This window comes from Mandrillus leucophaeus, unplaced genomic scaffold, assembly GCF_000951045.1.
Source record: "Mandrillus leucophaeus isolate KB7577 unplaced genomic scaffold, Mleu.le_1.0 Scaffold57, whole genome shotgun sequence".
Classification (NCBI taxonomy): Eukaryota; Metazoa; Chordata; class Mammalia; order Primates; family Cercopithecidae; genus Mandrillus; species Mandrillus leucophaeus.
Window position 1 is genome coordinate 5960675 of NW_012106141.1, and position 23875 is coordinate 5984549.

The window sequence follows — 23875 nt, forward strand, 5'->3', positions numbered from 1 at the left end:
CTTCCCTTCCCTCCGTTCCCTTCCCTCCCTTCCTTCCCTCCCTTCCTTCCTTCCTTCCTTTCCTTCCCTCCCTCCCTTCTGTTCCCTCCCTTCCTTCCCTCATTCCTTCCTTCCCTCCCTTCCTTCCCTCCCTCCCTTCTGTTCTTTCCCTTTCTTCCTTCCCTTCCCTCCCTTCCTTCCCTCCCTCCCTTCCCTTCCCTCACTTTCTTCCCTCCCTCCCTTCCCTTCCTTCCCTTTCTTCCTTCCTTCCTTCCCTTCCTTTCTTCCCTTCCTTCCTTCCGTTCCTTCCTTCTTCCCTTCCCTTCCCTTCCTCCCTTCCTCTCTTTCTTTTTCCTTCCTTCCTTCCTTCCTTCCTTCCTTCCTTCCTTCCTTCCTTTCTTTCTTTTTCTTTCTTTCTTTTTCTTTCTCTCTCTCTCTCTCTTTCTTTCCTTCTTTCTTCTCCCCTTCGCCTTCCCCTTCCCCTCCTCCCCCTCCCTTCCCCCTCCCCGTTGCCGAGGCTGGTGTGCCACCTCTTCTTTCTTGTAACATTTACACTTTTAACCTTACAAATATTTTAATCACCAGCCAGTCATGATGGCTCATGCCTCTAATCCCAGCACTTTGGGAGGCTGAGGCGGGCAGATCACATAAGCCCAGGAGTTAGAGACCAGCCTGGGCAACATGGCAAAACCCTGTCTCCACAAAAAAAAAAAAAACACAAAAATTAGCTGGATGTTGTGGCATGCGTCTGTAGTCCCAGCTACTTATGAGGCTGAGGTGGGAGGATGGCTTGAGCCTAGGAGGCAGAGGTTGCAGTGAACTCAGATTGTGCCACTGGAACAGCCTGGGGGACAGAGTGAGACCCTGTCCCCCCAAAAAATTTTTTTTGAATCTCTAATACCATTCTCTCCTGGGCAATCTTGTGGTGCATCCCAATCTCCTTTGCAGACTTCTTTTCTCTATGAATCCCTTAAATGTTGGTGTTCGCTAGGTATTGTCTTCTGGGTTCTGATTTCAGACTGATAGTTTTTTTTTTCTTTTGAGACGGAGTCTGGCACTGTCGCTCAGGAGGGAGTGCAATGGCATCATCTTGGCTTACTGCAACCTCTGCCTCCCAGGTTCACGTGTTTCTCCTGCCTTAGCCTCCCAAGTAGCTGGGATTACAGGTGCACACTGTCTAATTTTTTGTATTTTTAGTAGAGACAGGGTTTCACTGTATTGGCCAGACTGGTCTCGAACTCCTGACCTTGTGATCTGCCCACCTTGGACTCCCAAAGTGTTAGAATTACGGACATGAGCCACCACACCCAGCCCAGACTGATAATTATTTCTGTACAATCTTTTTTTTTTTTTGAGACAGTCTCACACTGTTGCCTAGGCTGGAGTGCAGTGGCACGACCTTGGGTCACTGCAACCTTCATCTCCTGGGTTCAAGTGATTCTCCTGCCTCAGCCTCCCAAGTAGCTGGGATTATAGGTGCACACTGTCTAATTTTTTGTATTTTTAGTAGAGATGGGGTTTCACCATGTTGGCCAGACTGGTCTCGAACTCCTGATCTCAAGTGATCCGCCTGCCTTAGCCTCCCAAAGTGCTGGGATTACAGGTGTGAGCCACCATGCCTGGCCCTTTCTGTACAATCTTATCTGTACCCATGGCTTCTGTTAATACCCCATGCTAATGACTGAAATGTATCTTTCTAGCCAATATCTCTGTGAGGTTCAGACCTATATAACCAGGCATGTGTGTGTGTTGTGGGGGGAGAGGGGATGTTTTAAGCACATTGCCCCATAGAAGATAGATTAATGGCATCTGAAACTAAACACGTGCAAACTGAATTATTTTTGTCTCCCTCTTTTCTCCCCTAATCTCATACCTCTTCTTTCTTTTCATGGATGGCATTAGTTTTCACTTAGTCCTCAAAACCTTAATTGTCATAAATTTCTCCTTTGTAACATGCCCCACATTAAATTTTACCAAATTCTGTCAATTTGATATCCTAAAATATCTCTGATTACATTTCTTATCTTCTTTCTGTAGCTCCCTTTCCAGTCTTACTGTGTCTCATGTTTTGCATATCCAAATTTGCTTTTCCTTCAACCCCTTCTCTCCTCATAAGGTAACTTCCAAATTTCTTCCAGAGTGATCTTCCTTTTTTTTTTTGGAGACAAAGTGTCACTCTTGTCCCCCAAGTTGGAGTGCAATGGTGCGATCTCAGCTCACTGCAACCTCTGCCTCCTGGGTTCAAGTGATTCTTCTGCCTCAGCCTCCCAAGTAGCTGAGATTACAGGCACACACCACCACACCCAGCTAATTTTTGTATTTTTAGTAGAGATGGGGTTTCACCGTGTTGGCCAGGTTGGTCTCAAACTCCTGACATCAGGTGATCCGCCCGCCTCGGCCTCCCAAAGGGCTGGGATTACAGGCGTGAGCCACTGCACCCAGCCGAGTGATCTTTCTAATAAGCACTTTTTCTTTCATGCAACATTCCTCCACTTGGTTATCTAGTAGTTTCCCTTTGCCTGTAAGATAACATCTAAACTTCTTAGCATGCTAACATGGTACTAATGATTGGGCAACAGTATTCTCATTTCTGACTATTCATCCTTTCTGCTTTTGCTCCAGGAATGCTGAACTCTGTGTAGTTCTACAGACAGGCCATAATGTCACTTCATTGCTTTGCACATAGTTTGTTCTGTATCACTCTTCCTTCTCTCATCCACTTGGCAAAAAACACCTACTCATCTTTCATGTCTTCCTGTAAATATTATCTCTTTGGTGAGGCTGTCCTTTAATCCCCTTGTAGACATAGGTTCTCCTTTCTGATTATTGTGCTTTTTTTTTTTTTTTTTTTTTGAGACAGAGAGTCTCACTCTGTTGCCCAGGCTGGAGTGCAGTGGTGCAATCTTGGCTCACTGCAACCTCCACCTCCTGGTTTCAAGCGATTCTTCTGCCTCAGCCTCCTGAGTAGCTGGGATTACAGGCATGCACCACCACACCCAGCTAATTTTTGTATTTTTAGTAGAGATGGGGTTTCATCATGTTGGTCAGACTAGTCTCGAACTCCTGACCTCATGATCCACCCACCTCGGCCTCTGAAAGTGCTGGGATTATAGGCGTGAGTCACCGCGCTCAGCCGATGTTGTGCATTTTAAACCACCTTCACTGTCTTCTAATTTTGGCATCATAACTGGGTGTGTATACCCTTCTTCCTGTGTGTGCTATTGGAAGGATCATGTCCTTTCATCTTTATATGCCTAGCGTAAAACATGTTGCCTGGCCGTGTAGTTGATATGGAATGTTTGAATAAAGGAAAAAGCAATCTGTGTATTGTTCATTGAAAAGAAAATGTAAGCTATTCTTCACTGATTTAACATTCATCTTTTTCTTACCTTTTTAATTTTGTTTTGTTTTATATAGGCCCTCAGTTATATTAGGAGTAACCAACCCTTTTTTTGCTAAGACACTCCAGCACTGGCCACACATTATTCGAATAGGAGACCTTAAACCTACAGGTAAAGTATAAACTTGGTGTTCTGTTTTTAGTGTGCAGTGTTGCTGAACAGGTTTCTTTCTTCCTTTCTTTTCATCCTTGATTACTTTTTATGTTGATGGCAGCTTTCTTCAAGGCCTTTGGAGAAGAGTATAATTTCCTGCTAATTTCCAACTGAAATACGCAGGTTCTTATAATATGTATAATCTGTCATATCCTTCTACCAAAAAGTATACTTATAGTGTTACAGACATTGAATGAATTATAGTAAAATGAAGTCTCAGAAATGTTAGCTTTATATATATATTAAATATTATATAATAATATATTTAAATATATATTTACAGATTTAAATATATATTTAAATATAAATATAAAAAATATATATTTAAAAGCCCAATAAAACAGAACTTTCTATATATATAGAAGTCCAATAAAACAGAACTTTGCAATACTGCTTGAGTAAAACCTTATAGAAAACTAGAATTATTCCCGACTTGTTGCAAAATACTCAGCTAGGTCTCAAAACAAGTATATGTCCCTGTAACACAGGTTATTGATTTAGGGAGTGGTTCACAGTGTCTTTTCATATGGAAAAGACATACAGTACCTTGTTCATGGTAGGAGTTTAACAAATGTTTAAGTATATGAATTCTGAGGTTGGAAGTTTTGTTAATCTAGATGACAACTAAATGGTACATTAATTAAGGACATGAATCTTGGGTATGAGAAGATACGAGAAATTTTTAAAATCTTAATTTAATTTTGACATTTATTTTCATGGTTTGCGCGTACTAATTTAGGCTATTTTATTGATTGTAATGTAGTGGACTACTGACTATTTTCTCCTTCCAGTGGAAGACTTCTCTCTGACATGACAATGGACATTCATGAATTTTCCACTGAAATAGTTGGGATTATAAAGTTATTTTCTAATAACTTTATAATGTACTATGTTTATTTATTTATCTATGAGACAGAGTCTCACTCTGTTGCCCAGACTGGAATACAGTGGCACTATCTCAGCTCTCCCAGGTTCAGGTGTTTCTCCTGCCTCAGCCTCCCAAGTAGCTGGGATTACAGGCACCCACCTCCATGCCTGGCTAATTTTTGTATTTTTAGTAGAGACGGGGTTTTGCTATGTTGGCAAGGCTGGTCTCAAACTCCTGACCTCAGGTTATCTGCCCGCCTTGGCCTCCCAACGTGCTGGGATTACAGGTGCCTGCCACCACGCCTGGCTAATTTTTGTATTTTTAGTAGAGACGAGGTTTCACCATGTTGGCCAGGCTGGGCTCAAACTCCAGACCTCCAGCGATCCGACCACCCCGGCTTCCCAAAGTGCTGGGATTACAGGCTGAGCCACTGCGTCTGGCCAGCAGTCACTACTTTTAAATCTTGTTCCTTTTGTTATACATAGATATATTTAAAACATGACTTAATAATCTGATTTTATAAGATTTTCCTTCTGGTATATACATATATCTAAATGGAAGTGTTAGAATCAAGGATAACATTTTAAATAGTACTGTTTACAAATTCTGGACTCAGTGTTACTGAAATTTTTAGAAGTTTTATGAAATAGAGGAAAAAGCAAAGGGCTTCACCTTGGCAATCAGAACTGTGTGCTAATAGGCTAAATATCATTTTTAAGTCTCAAATTTTTTGTCTGCTAGGAGGATTAAACACAGTGCCTGATGCATGGTACTCTGTAAATGGCATGGTCCCCTGCCATTCTGTTACTGTTCTGTCTGAGTATTAATGATAGTTCAGAGAACAACAGTTGCTAGAGTCTTGGATATGAGACGATATGAGAAATTTTTTAAAATCTTAATTTAATCTTGACATTTTCATGATTTGGGCCTACTAATTTAGACTATTAGTTGTAATGTAGTAGACTGCTGATTGTTTTCTCTTTCCAGTGGAAGAAGTCTCTCTGCTAGATGTAGGTAGGAACTTTTGCACAAAATCATTGGTAGAGCAGCATGAGTTGATAAATCTGTTTAAGAAATCACCAAACTGTTTGCCAAAGTGGCCCATCAGTTTACATTCTTACCAGCAATGTGTGAGGGTTCCTATTTCGTAACATCTTTTCCAACATTTGATGTTGTCATTTTCATCATGGCCATTCTAGAATATTTGAAATGGTGATTTTAATTTGCTTTTCTCTAATGTCTAGTGATAGTGAGCACATTTTCATCTACTTCCTTTCATTCATATATCTTTGGTGAAATGTCTATTTATTTTGCCTTTAAAAAAAATTTTTTTTTGTGATAGGGTCTTGTGCTATTGCTCAGGCTGGAGTGCATTGGCACAATCATAGCTTACTGTAACCTTGAACTCCTGGGCCCAAGTGATCCTTCTGCCTCAGCCTTCCCAGTAGCTGGGAGTACAGGCGTACACCACCACGCCTGGCTGATTTTTAATTTTTTCTGTAGAGACAGGATCTTGCAATGTTGCTGGTCCTGAACTCCTGTGCTCAAGCAGTCCTCCTGCCTTGGCCTCCCAAAGTGTTGGGATTACAGGTGGAAGCCACCACACCCGGCCTGTTAGTTTCCATTTTTTTGATAGTAGCCATCCTAATGGGCATGAGTTAGTATTTTATTGTGGGTTTCAGTTTCATTTCCCTCATGATCAGTGATGTTGAGTATCTTTCCATTGTTTATTGGCCATTTTATTTATTTATTTATTTATTTATGAAACGAAGTCTCACTCTGTTGCCTGGCTGGAGTGCAGTGGCGCGATCTTGGCTCACTGCAACCTCCGTCTCCCAGGTTCAAGCAATTCTCCTGCCTTAGCCCCCCGAGTAGCTGGGATTACAGGCATGCACCACCACACCCAGCTAATTTTTGTATTTTTAATAGAGATAGAGTTTCACCATGTTGGCCAGGCTGGTCTCAAACTCCTGACCTCAGGTGATCCACCTGCCTTGGCCTCCCAAAGTGCTGCAATTACAGGTGTGAGCCACCGCACCCAGCCTATTTATTGGCCATTTATGTATCTTCTTTGGAGAAATGTCTATTCAAGTCCTTTGCCCACTTTTAATAGGATTGTTTGAATGGGGTTTTTTTTTTTTTTTTTTTTAGTTATAAGAATTCTTTATATATTCTAAATAGTAATCCTTATTAGATACATGCTTTGCGAATCTTTTGTTCTATTTTGTATTGTCTTTTTGTTCTCTTGATGGTGTCCTTTGATGCACAGAGGTTTATTTTACCTTATTTATTTATTTTTTGAGATGGAGTCTTGCTCTGTCTTCTAGGCTGGAGTGCCGTGGCCCGGTCTTGGCTCACTGCAACCTCCACCTCCTGGGTTCAAGTGATTCTCCTGTCTCAGCCTCCCCAGTGTCTGGGATTACAGGTGTGCGCCACCACACTCAGCTAATTTTTGTATTTTTAGTAGAGAGAGAGTTTCACCATTTTGGCCAGGCTGGTTGAACTCCTGACCTCATGATCCACCCGCCTCAACCTCCCAAAGTGCTGGGGTTACAAGCGTGAGCCACCACACCTGGCCTGTGCACAGAAGTTTATAATTTAATGGTCTTATTTATCGTTTTTTTGGTTTCTTCTTTTTTTTTTTTAAGTCTTATTTATTTTTTCCTTGTATTGCTTGAGTATTTGGTGTCATAGTCATGAAATCTCATATATCTTTTAATTTATGAGTGGTATATATCTTGGAGTATTTTTCCGCTCGTTAAGTTAAAAACCAGCCAGGCCCACTGCAAATGCTGTACAAGTTGTGCAACACAGCCCTGCTCAGGATTCTGGCTTTGAAACCTGAGATAGATGTGAGTTCTACAAGGAAAAAAAAAAATCTGGCAGGGTCAGTAAAATTATAGAAAAAAGCGTCTTCTTTAGGACCAAGAGGGAAGGCACAGCAGAATTAAGATTTTGCTCTCCTGTGTCCTGAAACTTTACCAGAAACATATATTTAGCGTTAACCTTGCAGAAGGATCATTCCTCCTGATATAAAGGAATTGCTTTTTCTGGATTATACCTAGTTTTAGTGCACCCACATCCTTGGACAAGATGTTCCTCTGGGTCTAGTTATGACAGAGCTAACAACCTGTCTTAATAGGGCACTCATTAATCAGAATGAATGATGGCAGTAACCAACTGGTTCTGGTGCATACCAGGTGAATATCAAGTTTTGTCCATGCTTTAGTTTCTTCATCTGTGAAATGGGCATCATAAATAAACTCTTATTGTGAAGATTAAATGTGATGATTTGTGCAGTGCTCTTGAACCAGAGACTGGCACGGAGGACATCTTCAGTAAATGGTGGCTATTACTGTCCTTACCATTATCTGCAACTCTTTAAGCAGCATGTTCATGCTTCTGTATTTAACTTTTTACTCAAAAGGCCTTTTCTCCTTCCTATGGATAACTTTTTTTTTTTTTGAGACAGAGTCTCGCTCTGCCACCCAAGCTGGAGTACAGTGGTGCAATCTCGGCTCACTGCAAACTCTGCCTCCTGGGTTCAAGTGATTCTCCTGCATCAGCCTCCCGAGTAGCTGGGACTACAGGTGCCTGCCACCATGCCCGGCTAATTTTTGTATTTTTAGTGGAGATGGAGTTTCCCCATGTTGGCCAGGATGGTCTCGAACTCCTGACCTCAGGTGATCCACCCGCCTCAGCCTCCCAAAGTGCTCGGATTACAGGCGTGAGCCACCATACCTGGCCAAGTTTTTCTCTCTCTTATAGGTTCGCTTAAATGCTACCTCCTTTAGGAATCCTAAATACTTTTCTTACTCCTCTTTGGCCAGGACACTCTTCTGTGTCTCATAGTATCTTGTTCATAATTCTGTCCCAGCACCTTTCCCTCTGTATTATCATTTCTCTGTGTCATATTTTGCTGTTAGACTGTGGCTCATTGATATGAGGAATTAGCTGTTTTGTTCCTGTATTGCCAGTATCTTATATTTACTTAATATATACTGAGTCAATGAAAAATTAAGTCTGTGTATCCATGATACTGCTTTTTTAACAAGTATCTGTTTAAAATTATTATTGGGGCAGTTGACACATTTGGAGTATAGATTAATTTTTTTAATCTCTTTCGCTCTTTCCTTTATAGACTGTGTTACTTGGCAGCTTCTTTGCAAGATTGAAATTACAGTTAACCCTTGAACAACACAGGGATTAGAAATGCCAACCTCCTATGTAGTAGAAAATCTGTGTATACCTTTAACTCCTCCAAAACTTAACTTCCAACAGCCTACTGTTGACCAGAGCCTTAGCAATAACATAAACAGTTGATTAACACACATTTTGTATGTTGTTTGTATTATATACTGTATCCTTACAATAAAGTAAGCTAGGGGAAATAAAATGTTACTAAGAAAGTCATGAGGAAGATAAAATATATATTGACTATTCATTAAGTGGAAGTGGATCATCATAAAAGTCTTCATCCTCATAACCTTCGCATTGAGTAGGTTGAGGAGGAAGAGGAGGTAATGGTCTTGCTGACTCAGGGGTGGCAGAAGGAGGAGAAAAAATCATGTATAAGTGAATATGCACAGTTTAAACCCACATTATTAAATGTTCAACTGTATTTCAAAGTAAAAAGTTTATAGAAATAGCTGTTTTATCATACTACATGCTCTTAAAATTTTTTAGCAATATAAGATTGCAAAGGAAAATGTTCCTTGTTCTTAAAATCCCACCTCCAGATATACCACAATTAGCAGTTTGATCTATGTAACTATTTAAACAAAGGTATTTTGTGAATTTAGAGGCTTGAATTATATTATAATCTCTATAATAATATAATCTCTAGATTGTGTTTCAGTTCTTAGGTTCTTTTAGCCCTTGTGCAGAGAAGAGGGAGGGTGGAGAAAGTCTTTGAAATTAGGTTTGTTCACGACACTTTTAAGTGTGTATCTTGAGGCATTTTTCTGCCCGTTATAAGAGTTGTTTAGGTGTTAGCTTTCTTTGACCCTAAGACCAGGGCCTGCATATACTACACAAGCTATTCAACATAGCAGTCTGCTCAGGAGTCCTGTCCATCTGTGGCTCAGACCTGTGGTTGCTGCACACACCGTTGCCACTTGCTGGCAGTGTAAGTTTCTGTAATGGAAAAGCTGAATTTGAGGAGGCATCAAAAAAAAAAAAAAAAAAAAACCACACACAAACCCTTGAAGACTACATCTGCACAGTCATTTAAGAATTACTCTGTATTCCATTTATACTTAAAGGGTATTTTATTCCTCTTCAGCACCTAAATTTTCAGTTTTATGTATTTGGCATGTAGATTTTAAATTACAGGTTGAGTGACAAAAAGGGAAAAATTTAAGTAATGATAGATATTAATGAAAGATAAAATATCCATTTTATATAATTTACATGAATTGTTTCTGTACTATTGTAATAATCCAGTATTCTTGTAATCCAGTTTTAAAATACCAAGAATGAACCCTTAACTTATTAATTGATGTTAAGAATGCTTTAATTATAACATGCTTAAGTAATAAACAGTAGATTATAAAGTTCTAATTTTATAATATGTATGATTAGAATAATTGTAAAAATCTTTATGCTGCTTCCTGCAGGTGAAATTCCTAAGCAGGTTAAAGTGAAAAAACTGAAGAATCTAAAGACTCTGGATTCTAAACCTGGTATTGACTTTTATTGATTTTTAAATATATATTTGTATGATACTTGGGTTTTTTTGTTTACCTTCTTTTCTTTGCTCTTAGGAGTTTATACTTCATATAAGCCATATTTAAATAGAGATGAAGAGATCATAAAACAATTACAGAAGGTAATTAGTTGCTCATATTATTAATTTAAATTTCCTTGTTCAGGTATGTAATATCCACTTAGGCAATATGTCCTTTATGTATACTAATGTGAAATAGGATCTTTCCTTTTTTTGGAGGGGGCAGGGAGATGGAGTCTTACTCTGTCACCCAGGTTGGAGTGCAGTGGTGTGATCTCAGCTCACTGTAACCTCCACCTCCCAGGTTCAGGTGATTCTCATGCCTCAGCCTCCTGAGCAGCTGGAATTACAGGAGTGCACCATCATGCCTGGCTAATTTCTGTATTTTTAGTAGAGATAGGGTTTCACCATGTTGGCCAGGCTGGTCTTGAACTCCTGGCCTTAAGTGATATGCCCACCTCGGTCTCCCAAAGTCCTGGGATTACAGGTGTCAGCCACCACACCCTGCCGGGGTATCTTTTTTGACTCAAAGTTTTATGAAAATCAGGAGACTAAGCTAGCAACAGTATGGGCATGAATTTGGGACTGTAGCTATACATGAGTGTCAGTCTTTCTAGAAGCTTGGGAGTTATAGTGAAAAAGCCATAGATTCTACCATGATAGCATCTAACAGTAAGGGGTTATAATTTTTTAAAAAATGTAAATCATGTAATATAGCAAATATAAAATATTGTCTTTATTTTGAACTCACTTTTTTTTGTTTGTTTGTTTTGAGATGGAGTTTCGCTCTTGTTGCCCAGGCTGGTGTGCAATAGCATGATCTCGGCTCACTGCAACCTCCACCTCCCAGGTTCAAGCAATTCTTCTTTCTCAGCCTCCCAAGTAGCTGGGATTATAGGTGGCCACCACCACGCCTGGCTAATTTTTGTATTTTTTAGTAGAGACAGGGTTTCACTATGATGGCCAGGCTGGTCCTGAACCCCTGACCTCAGGTAATCCACCCGCCTCAGCTTCCCAAAGTGCTGGGATTACAGACGCGAGCCACAGTGCCCAGCTGTGAACTCACATTTTCACAGTATGGGATAAACAGTATTCCCTAAGCTAAGAACTCTTATGTTTTGCTCTGGTAAAGATTATTTTCACAGGATATTGCACAATTAACTTCACATTAAATTACTTCAAGGTGAAGTTCTAGTTTTTTAAATATCAAGTGTAAATGTATATTTACATAGCAGTTGAATATGATAATTATCCATTGTTTTATGTTCCATCACTAGAAAACATTCTCATTATTTCCTCTTTAAGGGTGTACAACAGAAACGTCCTTCTGAGGCGCAAAGTGTTATTCTTCGACGCTATTTTTTGGAACTGACACAAAGTTTCATCATTCCATTAGTAAGTTAATAAAATACATTTTTGCATAATTTAATGATTTGGTGAAGGGTATATAAATGTTTTTCCCACCCTCCAAAACCATATCTTAGGTTGTGTGTTTTGCCAGCCTGGTATATTTGAGTGATTAAAAATAAACCCCTTTGCAAGAGACCTGGATTATTTGTTCTAGTGTTAACTGTTTAGCTTTGGTAAGTCACTCCCTCTGAACCTCAATTTTCTTACCTATGAAATGTGGCTGATTCCACTTTTCCTAAGTACCTTTCAAGACTGTTGTGAATATTAAATGATGTACTTTATATGAACTGTTAAGTAGTTACTACATTTTTCACCTTAAAAGAAGATTATCGTAGAGCTTCTGTGATAGTTATCTTGAAAAAAATTTGACATAATGTCTATGAGGCTGTAGCTCCATAATAACAGGGACTGTATCTGTCTTGCTCATTATTAATTTGCCAGTCTGGCATATGGTAGCACTCAAATGTTTATGGAATCAATGACTAGATGATATGGTTATTCTAAGAAATTCAGAAGGATGTCATATTAAAGTATAGGGAGTACCATGATGTGGTCCTACTCTGGAGACTGCATCATAGAGAAACTTTGCACAGTTATTAATATAAAGTAATATATCTATGAGTATTATATAGGGCATCCTGGAGATCTTTGCTGTTATATTTTAGAAAGAAATATTATTTCTTGGTCTATGGATGTCAACTTATTTATTCCATTAAATCTATTTGTTTGAATAAATAAACTTTTCTGTAGTGCTTATGAGCATGGACTAGGCTGGGCACAGTGGCTCAGGCCTGCTACTTTGGGAGGCCAAGGTGAGAGGATTGTTTAAGACCAGGACTTTGAGACTACAGTAGGCTATGATTGCACCACTGCACTCCATCTTGGGCAACAGCAAGACTCTCTTAAAAAAAAAAAAAGAGCATGGACTGGGCGTGGTGGCTCACATCTGTAATCCCAGCACTTTGGGAGGCCAAGGCGGGCAGATCACGAGGTCAGGAGATCGAGACCATCCTGGTTAACGTGGTGAAACCCCGTCTCTACTCAGTAAGGTTAGCTATTATCATTAAGACAGGGTGAAACCCTGACTCAACTAAAAATATAAAAATTAGCCAGGCGTGGTGGCGGGTTCCTGAAATTCCAGCTACCTGGGAGGCTGAGGCAGATAATTGCTTAAACTCTGGAGGCACAGTTTGCAGTGAGCTGAGATTGCGCCACTGCACTCCACTGCCATGTGCCACTGGGCAACAGAGCGAGACTGCATCTCAAAAAATAAAAATAAAAATAAAAAAAAGGGCTGGGCACGGTGGCTCACGCCTGTAATCCCAGCACTTTGGGAGGCCAAGGCGGGTGGATCACGAGGTCAGGAGTTTGAGACTAGCCTGACCAACATGGTAAAACCTTGTCTCTACTAAAAATACAAAATTAGCAAGGCGTGGTGGTGCACACCTGTAATCCCAGCTACTTGGGAGACTGAGGCAGGAGAATCGCTTGAACCCGAAGGGGCGGAGGTTGTAGTGAGCCAAGATCACGCCATTGCACTCCAGCCTGGGCAACAGAACAAGATTCTGTCTCAAAAAAGAAAAAAAAAATGTAGTCCCTTGGTTTACCCAAGATTTAGTTGAATTTTATTTGAAATCTGACTTCCCAAGTCAGTCTAAATTTAGCTATATCTGTTGTGGGGAGTGATGGAGTTGTTGCCGTCCATTGAAAGGGCATATGATTACAAACTTAAAAGACCCATTTCTTTTAAGTAGGTCTGTTTAAATATTTTTGAAGACACTCCTTTTATTAACTTTTTTTTTTTGGTTTTAGGAAAGGTATGTGGCAAGCTTGATGCCTTTGCAGAAAAGTATTTCCCCATGGAAGGTATGAATATATTCAGATCTATTTGGGTCCTCTAACTGTAATTAACTTCTGTGAACATATCCACTCCTAATTTCTAAATATTATATTTCCTGTTTTCTAGAGTCCACCTCAATTAAGACAGTTTCTTCCAGAAGAATTTATGAAAACACTTGAGAAAACAGGACCTCAGCTAACCTCTAGAATAAAAGGCGATTGGATTGGACTTTACCGGTTAGTCTTTTTTTCCTGTTTTACACCCATGTGTCGTGCTTTATTTAAAAACAAAACAAAAAACTAGACTTAAACTTACTCTTTTTAAAGAATTCTAAAGTTTGACATGGTTCTCTGAATAGGAAAGGTATTGAGGAAAGGAAATAAGTTATAATCAAACTTTACTTTTTTAAAATGTATTTTTATAGGCATTTCCTAAAGTCTCCAAATTTTGATGGCTGGTTTAAGACCCGGAGGAAGGAAATGATCCAAAAATTGGAGGCACTCCATCTAGAAGCTCTTTGTGAAGAGGTTCGAAAACTGTGTGTTTGTGTAATGATTAACAATTGTTGAAAATAAAGATAATTATGCTTAGAGGTTGAAGATTGTACCCTTTATCCACTCTTTATAAATAGTAATAATGACTAACTTTTCTAGATCATGTGCTGTGTGCCAAGGACATTATAGGGGCTTTATATAGATAATCTCTTTTAATCTTTATAATGATTCTTTGAGGTAGGTGTGTTATGAACTACATTATGGGAAACATTTGGCTTAGAAGTTAAATGACTTGCCTCAGATCACATCCCTGCTAAGTAGTGGAGCCAACAGTGTGCTGGAGTCCACTTGCATTGGCTCACAAGAGCCAACTGTGCACATCTCTTCTCTGTGCACATCTCTTCTCAGCTCTGCATTCAGTGACCTCAGGTTGGCAGCTTGAAATAGCCTACAGTGGGAGTACTACACCACAGAAATTGGCAAATGCGACAAACCAGAGACCTCTTTTGGAGAACCACTTGTTAAATATTTACCAGCACATTACTGGGTAGAGTAAGGATTCTAATCCAAGAAGCCTAACTCCACATCTTTTGCTGTTACGATGTATTTACCTTTTTTAGTGAGTATTAACACTTTTAAAAATGTGGACTGATTTGTTTTTTATGTTCTGTATTACCAGGCTCTTTTAAATTAAACTACTTACGAAAATAAAAGGGGATAGTCTTACTTTCATTTATATTTAGCTTTAAATGCGAGGCGTGCTAGCCTCAGTGATAACTTTCTGCTCATAAACTCCCAGTGACTGTGGCTTTGAGAAAAGGAATTTGATGAATGCACCTGCAGCACAAGCCCAGGAAGAGCTTATCTGAAAACATGAAGTTTACATCCAGTAGTAAATTCATGTTCAGTTCTCTTGATTTGTTAACAAATGTTCCTTATAAATTAGTCACTACTTAGTGGCAGTGGGGGTTACTATTACAGTTTGAGTTGCAATTTTGTTTTTCTTGCTTGATCTAAAAAAGCCACCTCAGTACATTTTGTTTTGCTTCCAAATATGAGACAATTATTCTGGCTAATGCAGAAAATTAACAGTTATTAGAATATTATGAGAATTATTCTTGCACTTAATGCTATATCTGGGTTAAATACTTTGTTCTCCTTTTCCTTCTTGTCTTTCCTTCACAGTAGCCTTACCTATTGAAATAGAGGTTTGAATATTATTTTGAGAATTTACTGATTTGGGATTTTATTTATTCTAGGACTTACTTCTCTGGATCCAGAAACACACAGAAGTAGAAACAGTAGACCTTGTCTTGAAGCTGAAAAATAAGCTGGTATGTAGCCAAAACAGCCAATGATTAAATTGACTTTTCTGTGAAGATATTTTCCTCTCATGTGAGCTGACGACAACCCATGATAGTTCACAGAAGTAACTTTTTAAATGAGAGGGCTTGAAATTGGTCAATTGATGGTAGGTATTGCTGAAAATACTTGGTCACTGAAACAGACCATAATGATGCCATATTATTCTAACGTTATCTACATAGAATCTAATAAGCTCTATCAAAACATTGTTGCTTATATTTCTAGGTATTATTATGAATTTACATAGAAGCCTTTTACTGAGCTCAATAACGTATTGTTTAAATGGAATGCTCCTTGCTTTTTTAGTTTCTGTAAATTTTGGTCTAAGACTGAAAGTATCCAATTGTTAGACTTTTAAAATGGTTTATTTAGAGAATGTAATGTATTAATACAGATTCTGAGGATAATTTAAATGCTATGAAATGTCCTTATATAGTTGCAGGCTGATCGAGAGCACTTACCTGTGAAACCTGACACTATGGAAAAGTTACGGACACACATAGATGCCATTATCTTAGCATTGCCAGAGGACCTGCAAGGCATACTGCTCAAAACGGGCATGACATGATATTTGCCAAGATTTTCCAGCCAAAAAGGATTATGCATCAGGAAGCATACTGACATTTCAACCAGACGCACAAAGGAGATCTCTCAGTGGCAGCAGAGTGGAGAATTGCCATGAATGCTAGTTAACAGGGTAGAAAGACTGTATTGTATAAACAGAACTTTTTAGTGCATTATTTTTAAAGTGGATATCTGTGGTGGTTCCACTTTAATACTGAAACACCGAAAGGCATTTCTATATTTTTAATCATGTTCTAAAGTGCTCTTATGAGAGACTTGTGGGCCATCAGTATTAGTGATTTCATACTGCAGTGCTGGCATTGCAGATATTTTTTTAAATTGGTGCTGCTTTGCCCAATCATGTTAAAACTCAGGGGGATATAAAAATAACATTCACACTGGCTATCTTCTTACGAACAGAAAGACTGAACTGTCCTATGGTTAGAAGGAATTGATGCTTATGTAGTGCCTTCTGTTGTCCTACATGTTTCACAGTTCAGCTGCTAGTCTTGAAGCTTTTCCTTAGCTTCATTATGATATGTAATTTTATAAGGTATTCTGTTGAGTGATCATTGTTTAAAAAAAATGTTTCTTGCTACCCATTGTGTTTATTAATATACATGATGGATTTTTTTTCAGTTGTCATATAGATTTTCATTATTTTCTCTTCCATTTTCAAAATTTAATCTTACCAGTTTCTCCAAAGACAAGGAGGCATCTAGTATTAATTATGGAAGAGTTTATTTTCTCTTACCCTTTATTAATTTAAACATTAGGCCAGGTGCAGTGGCTCACACCTGTAATCCTAGCACTTTTGGAGGCCAAGGCGGACAGGTCACCTTAGGTCAGGAGTTCGAGACCAGCCTGGCCAACGTGGTGAAACCCCATCTCTACTAAAAATACAAAAATTAGCCAGGCATGGTGGCACACACCTGTAATACCAGCTACTTGGGAGGTTGAGATGGGAGAATCACTTGAACCTGGGGGGCGGAGGCTGCAGTGAGCTGAGATTACACCACTGGACTCCAGCTTGGGTGATGTAGTGAGACTTTGTCTCAACAAAAATAAAAAATTAAATAATAAATACTAATTTAAATATTATTAAATGTTTAAGCTAATGAACTTGGATGCTTTTCAAAGACATTTTAATTATAAATCTCATAATCAGCTATTTTTTTAAACTGAACTATTCTTATTTCAAAGGCATTCATGAGTTTTTTATGTGATACTTATTTGAGTGATGATAAGATTGATGTCAGGCATTATTTGTTTGGTAGTGTTTTATTTTTCCCAACATTAATGTTTCTCAGAACGCTTTTCCTACTGTTATTTGACATGGAAACTTTTGCATGAGTCACTGTTAGGGTTAGCTTTTGTTGTTGTTGTTTTTGTTTCTGTTTTGTTTAAACAATACTGCCTTGCCAAAAATAGAAGAATGTGATTTGGTAGAGTAAGGTTGTTTGGTTTGTGTTTGAATAAGAGTATCCTGCAGAAGCCACTTTTTTTTTTTTTTTGAGACGGAGTTTCACTCGTTGCCCAGGCCGGAGTGCAATGGTGTGATCTTGGCTCACTGCATCCTACACCTGCCGGGTTCAAGCGATTCTCCTGCCTCAGCCTCCCAAGTAGCTGGGATTACAGGCATGCGCCACCACGCCTGGCTGATTTTGTATTTTTAGTAGAGACGGGGTTTCTGCTTGTTGGTCAGGCTGGTCTCAAACTCCCAACCTCAAGTGATCCGCCTGCCTTGGCCTCCTAAAGTGTTGGGATTACAGGCGTGAGCCATGACGCCCAGCCAGAAGCCACTAATTATAATAGGCACACATGACACAGCATGTGGTTAATAGCTGTGTCTTGAATTATCCTCTAAATAACCAAATTTAGTTGTATGTATTTGTAAAGGATATGGCTTCAGAAGCTATCTTTGGTTCTCTTGCTATAACTTTTAAGGGCATTCCTGACCCAAGAAAGATTCCTTGCATTTGTAACTGTGGTCTGATACCCAAATGTGCCCTGTTCTTATGGATACAGTCTCTTGAAGCATACCTCAAAGTCATAGAGAGAATATGGCATTCAAGAAATCATTTGCCTTGGATCATATGAGTTATTTTGTGAAACAACAGCTGACTTTTCAGAAAAGGGGCAACTACTTTTATATGCTAAAAGTATTTCATAACTTTCTGGGAAACCTTATTTAGGTATAAATGGTTATCTTATTATTTTTCAAAAAGGTATATTTTAATAATCGTACAATTTATATACAGTTTGTGACCAGAATTTGCAAGTTGTTGGTGTCATATCAAGGATCTTTTAAATTATACCACTACAGGATGTATCATTTCAAGTTTATTTTGCACAGCTAAACAGTAGCAAAAGATGCCAATTAGCATGATAATGGTGTCTTCATTTTTACTGTATTTAACTGAAACCTAACACATGTTGAAAACCGTATCATACCTAGTTTATCTCTTAATTTCAAACTATGTACTTGTAAAAATGATGTAAATTTGCTTTGGGAACCTGAGAAAGACTGAGTGATAATTTTTGGTTTGTGATTTTCAGATTTGTCTTTTTTTTTTTTTAAAGAAGACTTTGTTACTGTGTAAACCCTGACGTTAAATGTTTTATCTCTACCAGCATCAGGAGGAATCACTGCTTTAAGGGTATTATGTAATGCCTAGTGCCTTCTATTTACAGTGAAAAAGAGGTTTTTATGAAGGCATTTATGGTCATTACCAAAAACTAAATTAAAGGCCTTGGATTTTAAAGCACTTGGATATTTTGTGTTATTTCTGAGTGGGGTTGGACTACTTGGAGAAAATGCATAGTTAGTGAAACTTGAGCATTATGAGATTCCTTTTGTTTCCTGTCAGATTGTTTTTTTAAGGACTTCAAATGAAAACCCTGTGTACTTCACTATCAACAGGTGAACAGTTCTGTTTAGACAGATCAGTTAAGTGGCTGCATATCTTTCCTAGCAGTGCACTGATTTTATGAAATATTCTGGTAAAAATATTGGCCGTATGTATTGACTCATACCTATAATATCAGCACTTCAGGAGGCTGAGGCAGGAGGGTCGTTTAAGCTCAGGAGTTCAAGATCTGCCTAGGCAACAAAGTGAGACCCCGTCTCTACAAAAAAATAAAAAAATTAGCAGAGCATGGTGGCACACGCCTGCAGTCCCAGCTACTCAGGTGGCTCAGGCGGGTGAGGAGGGGATGGCCTGAGTCTAGGAGGTAGAGGTTGTGGTGAGCCATAATCACACCATTGCACTCCAGCCTGGGTGACAGAGCAAGACCTCTCTCAAAAAAATATTTTAGTTGCTAGATTCTCCTTCATTTGCTACTTTTTTTAAAACCCAAATCTCCAATTATTTTTACTTCTTCCTCTTATTTTTTAAAAGTAGCAACTACATTATATTATTATTATTATTTTTTTTTTCTTGAGACAGAGTTTCACACTGTCACCCAGGCTGGAGTGCAGTGGTGTGATCTCTGCTCACTGCAACCTCCACCTCCCAGGTTGAAGCCATCCTCCTGCCTCGGCCTCTCAAGTAGCTGGGATTACAGGTATGTGCCACCACACCTGGCTAATTTTTGTATTTTTAGTAGAGACAGGGTTTCACCATGTTGGCCAGGCTGGTCTTGAACTTCTGACCTCAAGTGATCTGTCTTGGCCTACCAAAATCCTGGGATTACATGCAGGAGCGACTGCACCTGAGACCTCATCTCTAAAAAAAGTTTTTTAAAAGTAGTCAGACATGGTGGTACATGCCTGTGGTCAAAGCTACTCGGGAGGCTAAGGTGGGAGGATAGTGTGTGCCTACGAGTTGGAGGCTGCAGTGAGCTGTTATCATGCCATTTCACTCAGCCTGAACAGCAGAGTGAGACCCTGTCTATAAAAGAAAAAATATTTTTAAAAGAAAAAATATTTTTAAAAGATTTTAAAAGATTTTGTTGTTCAATAATCATGCCTCATTCCATTTTACTAGCTTTACCACTAGATTTGCAATCTTCTGTTTATTTTTGCCTCCCCATTCTTGTCATCATTATACTATTTTTGTCCTAACCATTAGAAAGCCGGACTTCATAGATCCTACATGTTTTTGCCTGTCCCTCACATTTTTCCATGTCAGCCAGTCTGAATACATTATGGTATAAATTGCTTCTACATTGACTGAAATACTTTTGGAAAATAGTAACTTTATATTCCAGAGTTATACTTCTTATTAAGTGAATGATTTTTTTTTTGAGAGTGAGTCTTGTTCTGTCACCCAGGCTGGAGTGCAATGGCGCCATCTCGGCTCACTGCAACCCCCACCTCCCAGGTTCAAGCTATTCTCCTGCCTGAGCCTCCCGAGTAGCTGGGATTACAGGCATGCATCACCACACCCAGCTAATTTTTGTACTTTTAGTCGAGACAGGGTTTCACCATGTTGGTCAGGTTGGTCTCAAACTCCTGACCTCAGGTGATCCACCCGCCTCAGCCTCCCAAAGTGCTGGGATTACAGATGTGAGCCACTGCGCCCAGCCTTAAGTGAATGAATTTTTATCCTTCAGTAGGAAACTTGAAATGATTGCATTCATTTAATGAAATGGGTAAATATTTTTATAATCAGAGGCTCTGGTGGTAGAACTCAACAAATCAGTTTTTTTGTTTGTTTATTTGTTGTTGTTTTGTAGAGATGAGTTCTCGCTATGTTGCTCAGGCTGGTCTGAAACTCCTTGGGCTCAAGCAATCCTCCTGCCTCCACCTCCCAAAGTACTGGGATTACAGGCGTTAGCCACCTTACACAGCCACAAATCATACTTTTTAAAAACAGCTTTATTGAGGTACAATAGACATACAATAAGCTGAACATATTTAAATTGTAATTTGTAATTGTAATTTGATAAGTTTTCACATTTGAATACACCCATAAAACCGTCATCACAGCCAAGATAGTGAACATTTTCATTACCCCCAAAATTTCCTGATGCCCATTTGCACTCCTTTCTGTCTCCCCCAAACAACCATTATAGATGTTTTCTGTTGCTATAGTTTGTATTTTCTAGAGTTTTATGTAAGTGGAATCATACAGTATATATACTCTTTCTGTTTTTTGGTGGGGAGGAGGTCTGACTTCTTTCACTCAGCGTGATGATTTTGAGATTCATTCATGTTGTTGCCTGTATCAGCAAGTCATTTCTTTTTATTGGTAAGTAGTATTGTGTTATAGGGGTATAACACATTTTTTACCCACTTACCTGTTGATAGACATTTGGATTGTTTCTAGTTTTTGGCTATTACAGATAAAGCTGCTGTGAACGCATGTACTAGTCCTTGGATGGACATATATTTCCTTTTTTCTTATGTAAATACCTAGGAGTGGTATGAGGGGGATGTCTTGGTCATATGGTAGGTGAATGTTTAACTTTTTTAAGAGATTGCCAAACTGTCCCAAAGTGGTTGTACTATTTTATTTCTAGGAGTATTGTATGAAAGTTCCACGTCCCAACTAACATTTGGTATGGTCAGCCTTTTTAATGTCAGCCATTGTAATAGGTTTGTATTGGTACCTTATTGAGATGTTAATTTACATTTTGCTAATGACCTTTGATGCTGAGCATGTTTTCATGTGCTTATTAGCCTTCTCTGTATCTTCTTGGTAAAGTGCTCCAAGCTTTTGCTTATTATGTAATTTCCTGTGGTTGTGCCTTGAGAGTTCTCTATAATGTTCTTTTTGTTTGTTTTTGTTTTGGTTTGGTTTGGTTTTTGAGATGGAGTCTCACTCTGTTGCCCAGGCTGGAATACAGTGGCATGATCTTGGCTCACTGCAACCTCCACCTCCAGGTTCAAGTGATTCCCCTGCCTCAGCCTCCTGAGTAGCTAGGATTACAGACACCCACCACCACGCCTGGCTAATTTTTGTATTTTTAGTAGAGATGGGGTTTCGCCATGTTGACCAGGCTGGTCTTGGACTCTTGACCTTAAGTGATCCACCCACCTTGGCCTCCCAAAGTGCTGGGATTACAGGTGTGAGCCACTGAGCCCAGCCAGAGTTCTCCATATGTTCTTGATACAAGTTCTTTTTCAGATACATGCTTTGCAAAGATCCCCCCACCCCTAGTTTATGACTTTTTTTTCATTTTTAAAAGTGTCTTTTGAAAAGCAGTTTTTAATTTTGATTTAGTTCAACTTACGAATTTGTTCTTTTAAGTGTTGTGTTCTTACCCAAGGTCACAAAGACCTATGTTTTTTTCTATTATTTTTATTTTTATTTTTTTGAGATGGACTCTTGCTCTGTCATCCAGGCTGGAGTGCAGCGGTGCAATCTGAGCTCACTGCAACCTCTGCCTCCCGGGTTCAAGCAATTCTCCTGCCTCAGCCTCGCCAGTAGCTGGGATTACAGGCATGCACCACCACACCTGGCTAATTTTTGTATTTTTAGAAGAGATGGGGTTTTACCATACTGGTCAGGCTGGTCTTCAACTCCTGACCTCACGTGATCCGCCTGCCTCAGCCCCTCAGAGTGCTGGGATTACAGGTGTTAGCCAACATGCTCAGCCTCTGCTAGCAGTTTTACAGTTCTAGGTTTTGCATTTAGGTTTATAAACCATTTGGAATTAGTTTTAGTGTGTATGTGAAGTATGAATTTTAGGTTTTTTTTTTTTGTTTTTTGCATATGAATATTAATTGTCCCAGCACCATTTGTTGAAAGGTGATTATTATTGCCAAAAATCAGTTGCATTGGCTTTGTTGTACCTTTGTCAAAATTCAGTTGTCCATATATATATGCGTGGGTTTATTTTTATTTTTACGCTTCCTACTCTGTGCCACTATTCTGTATATGTCTGTCTTTATGCCAATACCACATTGCTTGATTACTGTAGCTTTATTGTTGAAACCGGTGGTGTTAGCCCTCCAGTTTGTGTCCTTTTTAAAGGCTGTTTTGCTTACTTAATTACTTTACATTTCCATACGAATTCTAGAATCAGCTTATGAATTTCTACACAAATTCCTGCTGGGATTTTGATTGGGATTGCGTTGAATTTATGGATCAATTTGAGGGAGAATTGAATAATTTCAAGTCTTCTGAATCATGAACAAAGTATATGTATGTTTGTTTTCCATTTATGTATATTTTAATTTCAGCAATATTTTGTAATTATCAACACAAGTCTATCATATCTTCTGTCAGATTTATCTCTAAGCCTATCATATTTTTGATGTTGCAAATGATATTTTTAAAAAATTTAAATTTACAATTTTTCAAAAATTTGTTCAAAATACTAGTACTGTACATATATGTATATTGATCTTGTATCCTATAATCTTGCTGTACTCATTTATTCTAGTAGCCTTTTTTGAAGATTCCATCAGATTTTTTACATAGAAGACTATGCCATCTGTGAATAAAGACTGTTTTACTTCTTTCCAATCTGGGTGACCTTTATTTATTTTTCTTTGATTACACTGGCTAGAATCCCCAATGCAATGTTGAATAGCATTGGTAAGAGCAGACATACTCATTTTTAAACATTTTTCTTTTTTAAAACTTTTTTTTTTTTTTGAGAGGGGTTTCTGCTATGTTGCTCTCAAACTCCTGGGCTCAAATGATCCTCCTGCCTCAGCCTCCTGAGTAGTTGGGATTACAGACATGTACCACTTTGTCCAGCTCTTTCTGATCTTAAAAGAAAAGCATTCAATTTTTCTTTTCTTTTCTTTTTTTTTTTTTTTTGTGATGGAGTCCTGCTCTGTCACCCAGGCTGGAGTGCAGTGGCACGATCTCGGCTCACTGCAGCCTCCATCTCCCAGGTTCAAAGTGATTCTCCTGTCTTAGCCTCCCGAGTAGCTGGGACTACAGGTGCCCGCCACTGTGCCCAGCTAATTTTTGTATTTTTAGTTGACACGGGGTTTTACCATCTTGGCCAGGCTGGTCTCAAACTCCTGCTCTGGTGATTCACCCGCCTCAGCCTCCCAAAGTGCTGGAATTACAGGCGTGAGCCACTGCGCCTGGCCTCAATTTTTCATCACTAATTATGATACTAGCTGTAGGTTTTTTATAGATGTTCTTTTTTTTTTTTTTTTTTTTT

The 23875-nt window shown here is 38.9% G+C and overlaps 1 protein-coding gene across 1 annotated transcript in view; it reads left to right on the forward strand.

Moving 5' to 3' along the window:
- The window catches only part of DENND6A (DENN/MADD domain containing 6A), a 51164-nt gene extending 32594 nt beyond the window's left edge, over positions 1 to 18570 (forward strand). The window contains exons 11-19 of the mRNA XM_011998398.1: positions 3397 to 3491; positions 10020 to 10085; positions 10167 to 10231; positions 11435 to 11524; positions 13352 to 13405; positions 13506 to 13615; positions 13804 to 13906; positions 15133 to 15207; positions 15675 to 18570. Of these exons, the coding sequence (XP_011853788.1) occupies positions 3397 to 3491; positions 10020 to 10085; positions 10167 to 10231; positions 11435 to 11524; positions 13352 to 13405; positions 13506 to 13615; positions 13804 to 13906; positions 15133 to 15207; positions 15675 to 15806 (790 nt within the window). The 3' untranslated portion in view covers positions 15807 to 18570. The remainder of the gene's footprint in view (positions 1 to 3396; positions 3492 to 10019; positions 10086 to 10166; positions 10232 to 11434; positions 11525 to 13351; positions 13406 to 13505; positions 13616 to 13803; positions 13907 to 15132; positions 15208 to 15674) is intronic.
- The last annotated feature ends 5305 nt before the right edge of the window (positions 18571 to 23875 follow it).